At 43.5% G+C, this 12,596-nt stretch overlaps 1 protein-coding gene across 1 annotated transcript; it reads left to right on the top strand.

Annotated features, from left to right (window-relative positions):
* Window positions 1-1,109: 1,109 nt before the first annotated feature.
* On the top strand, window positions 1,110-9,171 carry pcmtd2a (protein-L-isoaspartate (D-aspartate) O-methyltransferase domain containing 2a; the record flags this gene model as incomplete). Its single annotated transcript, XM_080014650.1, has 5 exons — window positions 1,110-1,416; window positions 2,857-2,959; window positions 3,818-3,989; window positions 8,505-8,628; window positions 8,735-9,171. 5 exons carry the CDS (start codon window positions 1,110-1,112, stop codon window positions 9,169-9,171), a joined length of 1,143 nt encoding a protein of 380 aa, XP_079870776.1.
* Between the last annotated feature and the right edge of the window lie 3,425 nt (window positions 9,172-12,596).

Genomic DNA, 12,596 nt, shown 5'->3' on the forward strand with positions numbered 1-12,596 from the left:
CAGAGTGGACCTTGTTTAAAGCTGCTATCGTGGAAACAGCTGCTAGGAACTGTGGCCAAAAGCTGGTCAGTGCCTGTTATGTTGGCAACCAGTTGGTGGACACCAGCAGTGAGGGAAGCTGTCAAGCCAAAAAAGGAGTCCCTCCAGGGAATTCCCGATTAGAGGACTGCAGATGCAGTGATAGTGGAACTGAAAATTCGGGTGTAGGAGAAGTTGGGAGAGGCCATGGAGAAAGACTTTTGGTTGGCCTCAAAGAGGTCCTGGCCACCTTCCACTGGCTCAGGAGGGGAAAGCAGGACAGTGGTGGAGAGAGCTGAGTCGAGAGGCAAAGTTCTCAATTTCGGTTCAATCTCAATTAGAAAGAAGAAACAGTCTTTATTCGTCACACAACACACCACACTACAACACATGCTTGCACACACACACGCTTTGATGGTGGCCGGTGAAATGGATCCTCTGCTTTTGACCCATCCTGGCTTGTCCTTCCTCCGGGGGCACAGCCAGGAGCCAGTGGGCAGCATATGTGGACCAGGTGATAAGTGTCCATCGCTGGTCAGATGATGTGTGCATGTTTTTGGGGGGTCCTTACTGACGTGAGGTGGAGGAAACCCCATGTGAGCACGGGGAGAACATCGAACTCCACACAGAAAGGCTCCTATTTGGGAGATAACCCGCCGGAGCAGGGTGCCAACAGCGCCCCAGGCGCGAATCGAGGACCTTCTTGCTGTGAGGCAGCAGTGCAATGCACTGCGCCACCGTGCCACATATGGTCATGAGCTATGGGTAGTGACCGAAACAATAAAGTCCAAACACAGGGAGCCGAAATGAGGCTCCAAGATTGCTGATCTAAGCCTTCGAGATAGCGTGAGGTGCTTAGTGATTTAGAAGGACCTGAGAGTAGAACCACTGCTCCCCCGCATTGAGAGGAGCCAATTGAGGTGGTTCAGGCATCTGGTAAGGGTGCCTGCTGGGCATCGCCCTTTGGAGCTACACAGAGACCCCGTGCTTACCGCTCAGCTGGCATGGAAAAGCCTCAGTATCCCCCAGATCCTTTGCTTTGCCTTCTCATCATGCTTCACTCCTTTCTTTCTTTGCCTTGAGCTGATAGGATGGGAGGGGCCGTGAGTGCGGGGGAAGACAATGATGAGCTGATCGACAACCTTAAGGAGGCCCAGTACATCCGATCAGAGCTTGTGGAGCAGGTGTTCCGGGCCATTGACAGAGCCAACTATTACCTGGATGAGTTCCGAGATAGTGCCTACAAGGACCTGGCTTGGAGACATGGGAATATTCACCTGTCGGCGCCCTGCATATACTCAGAGGTGATGGAAGCCTTAGAGCTGAGACCTGGCCTCTCCTTTCTCAACCTGGGGAGTGGAACAGGCTATCTGAGTACCATGGTTGGTCTAATACTGGGTAAGGGTCTCAGAACTTGCACCAAAGCCCTCACAACAAATGTTTTCCTTCATTCGTAGGGGCAAAAAAGCAGGGGTGGGCCATATATGGAAACCAGTCACATAACAATACATATGATATCAAATGTCTTGTGATATTGAATCAGGTACAGTTTGGCAAGGCTGTAACAATCATATAATTATTAATTGACATTTCATTGTCACAAATCATTTTGAGAAATAAGTGCCTATAAGTATATGAGCGTCTTCTTTGTTCGGTTTATGCCTATTATACTATATAATCGTACTATTATAGTATACTACAATGCTATTTTAGTATATGCCTATAATAGTGTAATGATAATAATACACATGTACCTTATGACAAAGAGCCAGAGCCAAATTTCAATGTCTATAAATTATAACTTCAATAAACAAAGCATTTTACTGAAATGTCACCTTGCTTCATGAAGTAAGAAATATGGTCTTACATGAGCTGACAGCCTAGCTGATGGTAGTCAAGCATCTTTCAAGACAACCAAGTGCTTATATTTCTAGTCCATTTTCTGCTTTCTAACATTCTTCAATTTATCTTGATGTTGGAAATTGATACTTGTGGAACAATTTCTCAGAATCAATCTTGGTCAGAGAGATTGATTGATTGAGATAATTGCAATTAGGGGATTCTGTAGTAATTGCGTCAGTTTTACATTCAACCTTAAGGAAATCATTGGTAACAAGGGGAAATAGATCAATTTGAAGAAGTCAGCAATTCTGAGACGATAGCCTCCGTTTCGAAGCGAAAGGTCTTCCATGGCCTCCGTTCGGGGAAAAAGGAATGCCCGCAGCAAATTTGTATTTGTGAATTCTACTAACATAACATTAACATAATAATTGCAACAGTTCTTAATCCAACCGTTAAAAAAAAATACCAAGATGGTGGCCGCTTTGCATATTTTTTCAGTTAATTTAGTGTTTTTGAGATCACGCACTGATTGTTCAGACAAGAGAAGGGAAATTACGCACCCCAGCATATCACAGCTTTTGGCTTGCAGAATCCCACTCTCAATAGGAATGAACAGACTTCCGGATTTTCCTTGTTGTTTGTAGTATTCAGTGTGAATCAGCCTCTACACCTCTGGATTCATTTGCCACTTTTCTCATGATGTTTTGACATACAATAATACAGAGGGCATGGGATGTTGAATCCATTGTGCTGATAATTATGGGGCTACAAGCCATTGTTATTGTATTAACCATATAAAATACACAAGTTGAATCAATATAATTATAGACTTTTAGACTCTAGAAAAAATACTACAGCACTTCAGCACTGTTCTGCTCTATATATAATGTGACTAAAGTTACCTATCTTAGTGCTTGGTTCCCAAAATTTGAAACACCTTAAGCACCTGTAAGGCCAGGTGCATATTTATTGAATAGTTCTGCTCTATCGCCATAGGTCCATTTGGAGTGAACCACGGGGTGGAGCTGCACGCTGACGTGATCAACTATGCCTATCAGAAACTGGAATTCTTCATCAAGACCAGTGAGAGCTTTGACAGGTATAGAACAACAAAATTAAACCCTGAAAAATGAGAGCAGAGGCAGAAATGAGATGAGTGATAACTACACTGCTAACCAAAATTGCCCCCCAAAAGAAAGAAGATTTTACTCAATTTCTTAAACAAGATACATTTTATTTTTGTTGTACACAGCTCACAAAACATTTTCTTCAACTAAGGAAAGCCATCTTGAGAGTCCTTCTTTCAGGATTCCGGTGAACTGCTTTGTACCCAGAAAGGCAAGGATGTAAAGTTAAGCGGAGGTGCTCAAACTGATTAAAACAATAAAAAAATCAAATTTGGCTTCTTAATTGAGAGCTCACTGCCCTTGTAGAGCTTCAAGAAAACTTTAAGAAGAAAAAAAAAAAGACCCACCAAGGTACTAAACTTGCCTTTATTCCATTGCCGAGTTCAATTGGACAACATTTGAATAACTGAAGTGCTTTGCCATCTTGCCTATTCTTTTTTGCATGAATACAAATAAGGTCAATCACCAGAATAAGTAAAATAAGGTTACGGTTCATGCATGACACAGTCGACCGAAAGATGATTAATCTAGCTTGGTTAATTGAAATATGCTACTGATCCTCCCCGCAGACATTCAGAATACAGTGTTTACACGACAGTTGCAACATTTGAAGAACTCCCTTGTTCCAAATAAAGTCGGAACTTTGATGTAAATTATTTCGCTTTTTAGAGTTTATATCGACTATTACAATAGTTCTTACTTCTAGTAGTTAGAACTAATTCTAAAATTAAAGAATTGGATCTTGTTAATATTACTGTAACATTATATGTAATATATGTAATATAATATTACATATATATATTTATTCTGTGTGTGTTTTGTATGCACAGATTTGAGTTTTGTGAGCCTTGCTTCATAGCGGGCAACTGTTTGGAGATCGCCCCGGAAAGCCATCAGTACGACAGGGTGTACTGCGGTGCTGGAGTGCAGCGCGAGCACGAGGACTACATGAGGAGGTTCCTGAAAGTCGGGGGCATCCTCGTGCTGCCACTTGAAGAGAAGGTTTTTATAGCACAGAGCGTGCAAGACTTTACATCATCTACATTTAGAAGTAGACAGGTGGGCAATTAGTTTGGGCAAGTAGAAATGTGAAACGGTAGTACGTGAAGCCGTTTAAGCATTTATTCCCTTTATCAAAATAGTTGCAATTCTGATTGAACTAGTTGTAGATGTACTGTACACTTTGATTTTAAAAAATCACCTTGTTGATATCAAAAACAGACATTCTTGACATCAAGTGTAACAATTCTGGATGTAGATCCTGGTCTAGGGTTAGGGTTAATTGTGTTCATATTGAAACAAATAGTTTATTGATCTGAAAAACAGAACAAAACATAGGCTTTTAGGCATAATGTAGGAAAAAGTTTGAAAAGGGTGAAAATAAATTCCAGGTTGTCTTCTTGCCAAGAAAATCAAAGACGTATTTCTTAATTAAAGATAGTAAAAAAAGGGGGGGGGGGGGGGGTAAATCCACAAAAAGAGTAGTAGTACTCGTAGCAAGGTTGAAAACTGTCTGCTGGCATTTTTCCCTGGCTTCCCACACAAGTGTCTCTCAGGCTCAATTTGCAGTTAAATGGGCTTTGCTGCCCAAGTGACCTATAGAAGTCACTATTGATTCCATTTTTTATAAACATATATGGGGCCAACATCAAGAAATCAGATTTTTGACAGTAAGAAAAAAACATTCTTGATATCAATAAATCACACCCTTAGTATCAAATACTGTTATTTTCATATGAGCATCAGGAATGTGACTTTACTACTCATTACTGTTATTTGGTGTTGGGAGCAACAGCAGGATGTAGAACGTAGGCCAAGCCTATATGGAAAATCAGGACACCATGGGAGACATCCTGTAGCAAATTATGCAAATATTTATTCTGCACAAATGTCTGTTTTGCACAATAACTCACTATACGTACTTTTTAAATTTATTTTCCATTGTGAGACTTGTGACACTGTCAAAGGTAATTAAAACCCACCTTCTGTTTGTTTACATTGCATGTAATTCAGACCATATCGCCAGGAAGTATATGTACAGAAAGTGAGTGGAAAAATAAAAATAAAAATTCCGGACATTGGGACATCAGACAAGTACGTGCATTATTAGATTTAGTAATGTAATCCTGTCCCCCTTCCCCCACACACACACACACACACACACACACACACACACACACACACACACACACACACACACACACACACACACACACACACACACACACACACACACACACACACACACACACACACACACAGGAAAAAAAACAATGGAGATGAAATTAATGCAGCCATAAGATCCGGTTCCCTTCAAAAAGCCGCAACCAACAGTAATTACACCATAAACACAGTTAAAAACGTTCGATTTGTCCAGTGAGCTCACAAACCCATGCTTCCAACTCTTGCATCGAGCCATCTGATTGTTTTTTTGTCATATGGTTGCCTGTGAGGCAGCTGACAGGTTGCTCTTTTTCCATCCACTATTGAACATTTACTAGTTCTAAATACTAATTTTGACATCAGAAATTCGTAATGTTGATATCAAGAATTCAATTTCCATTCAGAGAGGTAATTCATGATATCAATACAGTATTTCGATATCAAAAGATGCAATTTAAGTTGCAATTAAGTTATCAACTCAATATGGAAAGCCATTTGAGCATTTATTCAGTTTCTCAAACTAGTTGCAATTCTGACTGAACTAGTTGTAAATCTACTCTTTGATATAAAAGAAACACGTTGATATCAAGAAATGGCATTGTTGATCCCAACATTACCAATTCTTGATACAAAAAAATGTAACCGCTTCCCATTAAATCAATGCAGTATCGTTATTGTGATATCAAGAATGTGAATTGTTGATTGATCAAAAATAAAACTTTTGATCTCAACATTTCAATTCTTGATATCATGATTGTTATTTCTAGATATCAAAAATGCATTTTCTTGATAGAAATCAGGACATTTCTCACACACAAGAGCACCATAACACTTTTTTTCCCCTTGAACTGAGCCGAGCCATCTTAAAATTGGACAGTTAGTGTACATGAGTCAGTGAGTTTAACTAATCTGGCAACGGACAACGGATGACGTAAATCTGGGATGTGTTCAATGCAGGTTCTGTTGGTGTGTGTGTGCCTGTGATGAGTGTGTGTGTGTGTGTGTGTTGTGTCGTGTCCACTGGTGAGTGCACGGGACTTGTCCTAATTAGTTCAGGTGTATGAGGTCGGAATTATATACCTCCAAGCAGTGGAAAAGGCCCCGCAGCCACTCCTGAGTCCCACAGCCTTATAGATACTCCACGACCGCAGAAAAGCATTGACAACCATGCCCTGTAGCCACAGAAGACACCCCCCACCCCCCAGAGAAAGTGGGAGCTCGCAGAGCTCTCTGGGACTGGAGTATAAACCAGTCCCAGAGAGCATGAGGAGACCCTCCACCCCGGAAGTACACACATACAACCCACCCCTAAGTGCAGGCATAAGATGCAAGCGCAGAACCCGGGCACCAGGAACGGACCACAGGCCTGGAGCCAGGTCCCATGCCAGCAGATCGACACCTTGCTAGAACTGCCCGCCCTGTGAGCTGGCGGGCCCTCATGCCCACCAACAGCCTGCACAAAGGTGAGGCCTGCCATACCAAAACTGGCTAAATGCCCCACCCGGTCACAATCCCCGAGCATCCACCCATGTAGCTGAGTATGCATGCCGCAGGACATCCTGACTTCAGCTATTCTACTGAGTGCTGGAGATCACAGCCTGATGAGGCAAAGAGGACATCATCTGCAAAAAGCAAAAATCTCACCCTCAATCCCCAAAACTGGATACACTCCGGCTGTCCGCTATGCCTTGATATCCTGTCCATGGAAGTCCTTCTCCATGATCTCGCCAAACTACTCCCACACCCGAGCTTTCGCTTTGGCTTCGCTCCAGCTGCAGTCCTTCTGGCCTGCCAGTATCTGTCTGCCAAATCTGTCATGTCCCCTATGCTAACCAAGCCTGGAAGGACCCTTTTTCAGCTTGACCGCCTCCATGCAGAGTCCTTGAGTCGCCGTCATAACAGGCCCGACCGCCTTCTGACCAAAACTCAGAGCAGCTGCTTCCACGATGGCAGCTTTGAACAGGGTCTATTCTGACTCATTGTCACTTGCAGAAGCTCCGCCAGAGGTGGGAGTTGAAATCACCTCTACCAGTCGTTCCCAGCAAACCCTCACTACCTGTTTGGGCTTCCCAGGTTTGTCCGTTAGTCTGCCCCGCATTTGATCCAAATCACCACCAGGTGGTGACTGGTAGACAGCTCTGCTCCTCTCTTCACCCCAGTGTCCAGAACATATACTTCTCAGGTCCAATGATACGACTACAAAGTCAATCATGAATCTTCAGCCCAAGATGCTCTGGTGCCAAGTACACTTATGTACACCATTTTGTTCGAACATGGTGTTTGTTATGAACGGTCCATGGTTAGCACAGAAGTCCAATAACAAACTACCGCTCGGGTTCAGATCGGGCAGGCCGTGTCTCCAGATCACGCCCCTTCTATGTCTCTTCATTATTTCCCCCCTGGGCGTTGAAGTCCCCCAGTGAAACGATGGTGTCACCAGGTGGGGCGTTTCCCAGCACTCTAACCCTCTCTTTCACTGGAACAAACTCCAAATGAGTGGCTCCGAGCCGGGGCCTGGTGAGTATCCCCACCCCCGCCTGGCACCTCTCCCCCTGTCTGACTCCAGAGTAGGAAAGAGTCTAACCCTGGTCAACGGGTTTGGTTCCAGAGCCGGTGCTGTGTGTCGAGGTGAATCTGACAATGTCCAGTCAGTACCTCTCAAACTCCTGCACAAGCTTGGGCTCCCTTCCCTGCCAGAGAGGTGACGTTCCACGTGCCAAACGTCAGTTTCCATTGACCGGATCCAGCACACCAAGGCCCACTCTCCCTGTGTCTGCTGCCCACTGGGCATTGCACCGGTCCCTGATTATTTGCCTTGCTGGGGGTAGGCCCACAAAGCTGCGGCTGCCTGTTACTTTTTCGGGCTATGCCCAGCCAGGTACCATGTGCCACTTAGTCACCTCTGAGCTCCACTCCCAGGCCTGGCTCCAGTGGTGGGCCCCAGTCTCCCTAGCCTGGGTGAGGTTTTTCCCAGCCGTTTAAGATTGTTGTCTCTTTGCATTGTTTGAATCATTATTTGTCTGGCCCCCTCACCTGAGGCCAACCTGCCATGGGGTGGCCCTACCAGATGGTGCAGCACTAGACATCATAGCTACCAGGTTCATTGGGGCACACAAACCTCTCCACCATGTTAAGGTTACGAATCCCGGGAGGGGACGCATTTTCCAACAATACATATTATCAAAACAAAGATGCCTAAAATAAATTCTGTAATCAACTCTTGACTGCTGTTTTTCGGGAACTGCGAAGCAATGATGCACTTTTACTTGCGTAGTGTAACTTGTGGTTCAAACTTAATATTTTTTATGTACTTAATATAAATAACTTCATAATATTGCTTTGTGTTGTTCCAAGTTGACAAAGATCAAGCGAACTGGCTCCAACAGCTGGGAGACCAAGAAGATCATTGCAGTGTCCTTTGCTCCCCTGTTGTTGCCCAAGCAGAAAGCCACCGTTAAACCTGAAGTGGTACCATTACGTAAGCCGGACAGAATTATGTTGACGGTTTTACCATTTCTGTCAGGGCTTTACTTTCACATTCAAACATTAAATTTGATTTTCAAACAATGTACCTGTTTCCACAGCGTCCATATTTGAAGTTCGGACCCTCCAGGACCTAGCCCGCATCTCCATTCGCCACACCCTGAAAAAGAAGACCTCGGCCGGATGGGGTCCCTGGCCTTTGCTCAGGAGGCGACTGCCCTGTGGTCCGGTGCAGCTCAGACAGAGGTGGGCCCAGCAGCAAGCGCGTGCCATTCTGTCCAACCACTACGCCTTTGTTAGCCGCCTCATCCCTGAGGCCTCGAACCGTTGCAACATCTCTGATGACAGCGAGGGGGAGGAAGACGTTAAAAAAGATAAAGACTATGGGCCACCGAGACAGCCGAGTGAGGAAGCACAAAAAGAGTCTGCTGGGCCGCTACTCCAGGAATCCCCCGTCAACCAATTGAGAGGGCTGATACTGGATCTGCCCCTTCCTGAGCCCCTCAAAATGTATCTCCTCCACTACAGGGAGAAGTAGAGGCTCCTTCTTTGCCCACTTTGAAATCTTAATGTTCACTGTTGCACTGTTGTTTGAAAAGAGACCGATAAGACAATGGTAAAGGCGATTAAATTACACAAGGGTTCAATTGTTATTGCAGAGGTGTGTTCTGGCGCAGGGCCAGGGAATGAGGACGAGGGGGCAGTTTGTGTGTTTTTATTCACCGTCTTTTAAACAAAATGTGGCTCGTGGGCCAAAACGATCAATTAAAGGCTTACAGGCCAGTATGACAATAGTCCGTTAGACCTGCACTTAGCGGCGCTCCTGCAGCGACGTGTGGGGCGACTTGGATCGCGGCCTTGTCTCGTCCCGCAAGCACGCCGATCCTCTCTGCGGGGACAACGCACCATATATCACTTCCTGGTTTTGGGATGGACGAACCAGCAGAGTCCCTCTGATGATTCGCCCGCTCCACAGCAGCTGAGCGGCCCCAGGATGGCTTATCTGCAGCGGCGGCTTGACGCGCCCCCTTGGCTTGCCACAGTCATTCCTTGTGCGAGAGCCCTGGCTTACAACGGTCCACACCAAAATGCTAAAACACAGACGTAAGCATCAGAAATGTGAATAATCAAACAGGGGGGAGAGGGGTCTGGTGTTTCCCACACTGCAAGTTTATTTCATAAACTACACTATAAAGCCGGTTTCCCACTTGCACTGAAAGCCATAAATCTACTGGCAATGTTCTGTATTGGCGTCATGTGTGGAAAGTGAGTTGGTCTCGATATTCCGTAAAAGTCGTTTTATAAATTTACCCACTCTCGACTCAAGATTGAAGATTCAAGATTTTTATTTGTCACATACATATACATACTTCCATACATATATGCAGTGAAATGTAATGCAACGCACCCGGTGATAGCACACAATATGTCCTAGGAAAAAGTACAAAAATAAAACAAAATAAAAAGTAGAAAATTCCTTTCTAATAGACCGACTAACTTACTCCTAAAACGTAATACAGTAAGTGGAATACTTATAGAATAAGATAAAGATAAAGACAATTCAATTGCCAGTATGACTTTGAATGGAAGTAAGCAGGAATGGAATCAGTAATATTTCCGTGAAGAAGGGGTGGAACCGAATCCAAATAAAGCATAAAAAGTGAGATTAACGAATATTTATTTCAAACAAATGTTTAATAAATTCATTTGTTTATGGGAAGAAAAGAGAAAACACTAGGAAAAATGGCGAGCCCGGTCCGAACCGTGGCGCTCGGCTGCAAAGATGAGAAACTGAAATATGTTCAGTCTCTACCGAGACAGGTCTTCATATTCTTACATTTTATTATTTTTCTTCTTAAAAATGCTGCCCAGACCCTCTCAGTTAGCGGAGGGAGCAGAGACCGTCGGGGAGGATGGGGGCGAACAGATCGTCTATAAACGAAACAGATTATTTTTCCTAAGCGATCATTACGTACTATATAGTTACGTACTATATCGGTAACAGTCATCAATGTGGGAATGACTACCTACTGCCTTTGCCGGATATTTTTTATCCAGGAAAGTTTAATTCTTGCATTCTGGTGACGTTTTATGTAGGAAAAATCTCTAAATAAGCCCATGACAAACACGATTTTATATTCAAAACTTGTTCAAAAAACAAAGCTTCAATAAAAATCCCACGTAACCATGTCTACTCAAATTTGACACTCCAGTCATTATGATCCCTACAGCAGATCAATGTACAACATGCACCAATCCACTGGTGAATCTACTTTTGACCCTTCCGGTCACTTGTCAACCATGCTCTGAGGAACTTAAACTTCTAGGGTAGGCTAGCCACTTCCATAGACCCCAAAAATGGGACGTGTCGGCGACAAATCAGACAAAAGAACTAGCAAAACCAAAGACAGTTACCAAAGTAAGATCCCTCCCGCGGCTCGGGAATCATGCGCCATGGAGGGCCAAGTATGCAGGTTTTCACACCACCCAATCAGCACACTCGCTGGTTTCAACGATAAGCTCCGCCCTCTACTGCAGAAACTGCGCTAATGTTTGAAATCAGCTGATCCAGGCAACAGTTCTGTGCCCTTATTTTTGTACTTACTGTATTTTGAGTTCTCCCTGTGATGGGCCTTTCCATTGACAACTGGCTTTGCAAGAACCCATCAGCAATGGCTGATGAAGCTCATGGGTACGGTTTATTTTAAGGCCATTTCAGAACTGACAGAATAAAGTCATTTCTAAGAAACTTGAGTTTATACATTTGTAATATAAACACCATTACATCGTGCTATCGTACAATTTCATCATCCAAAAGACCCGAAAGAGTAAGCTTCTCAGTTGGAGTCTATAGGAAAATGCTGTACATTTATTTTCCCAAAAATAGATCTGTAGTTACTGGATGTGATGAAACAACAGCATGTCATGAAAAGAGATGCCTATTTTGACCTTTCCAAATTTAAAAATTACCTTTTTTTTCCCTAATCAAGCCGAGGGCTGCATGCAACACATCACTAGTGGGATATGTATAAAAATAACCCTGAAACCAATCCAGATATGAAGTTGCAATGGGTCTCCCAATTTGTCTCACCCAAATTGGGAGGCGAATTCTATGAATCTCACGTTCATGATGGTTGTAGCCAACTGTGCCTCTCAAATACACTTATCAAGCTCTCACATAGCCTACACTACCATACTAGGATATGAGACAAAAAACAGAGGGAAGCAGGCCACAGGGGCTGTTGATCAGTGTTGTGTCTGAAATCAAATACTAGCATACTTTTTAGGACACCAAATAAGTATGTAACCATGGTATGCTCAATAAGTATATTTGGGTCTGGTATGCCTGGTTATATGCAAAATAGGTTGACTTTGCAATCTCACCAAAGGAAATAAATACTTAATTCCTGGAACAACGATTTCTGCAAATACCGGTGGAACTGCAGAACTATGATGGATACATGGTTTTCATAAATGAGAAATTACGGCCACTGACATTGCTATATACAATGGACTGTAGAATTATATAGACTAAGAATATGGGCAGAAGGCAGACTGCAGTGGGGTGGTATTATTTCTAATCATGTCAGTCTATTAAACACCATGTACAATGCAACAAAAAAGACTAAGCACAAAGTGTAGAGTAGACAAAGAAGTCACTCACTGCAAGGGAGAAGACGAGAGTCACAAATAATTGATGCATCAGTACTGCAGGATCACTCCAGAGAGGCAAATACTAAACACATCTCTCTTACAAACAATATATAAGACATAAATGTACAGGTTGTTATTTTTCTATTCTGTAGTGCTAAAACAAAGTCAATAACTAGGTTAGTAGACCAACAGGCAAGGCAGATTAAAGCCGCGTTGGCAATTTCCTAAAAACTGCTTGTAAGTTGCCTCCTGTACAGACAACACATTTGCATGTAGTCCAGAACCAAAATGGTTACCTCCTAGGCAGTT

The sequence above is a fragment of the Zeus faber genome (assembly GCF_960531495.2).
Source record: "Zeus faber genome assembly, chromosome: 15".
NCBI lineage: Eukaryota > Metazoa > Chordata > Actinopteri > Zeiformes > Zeidae > Zeus > Zeus faber.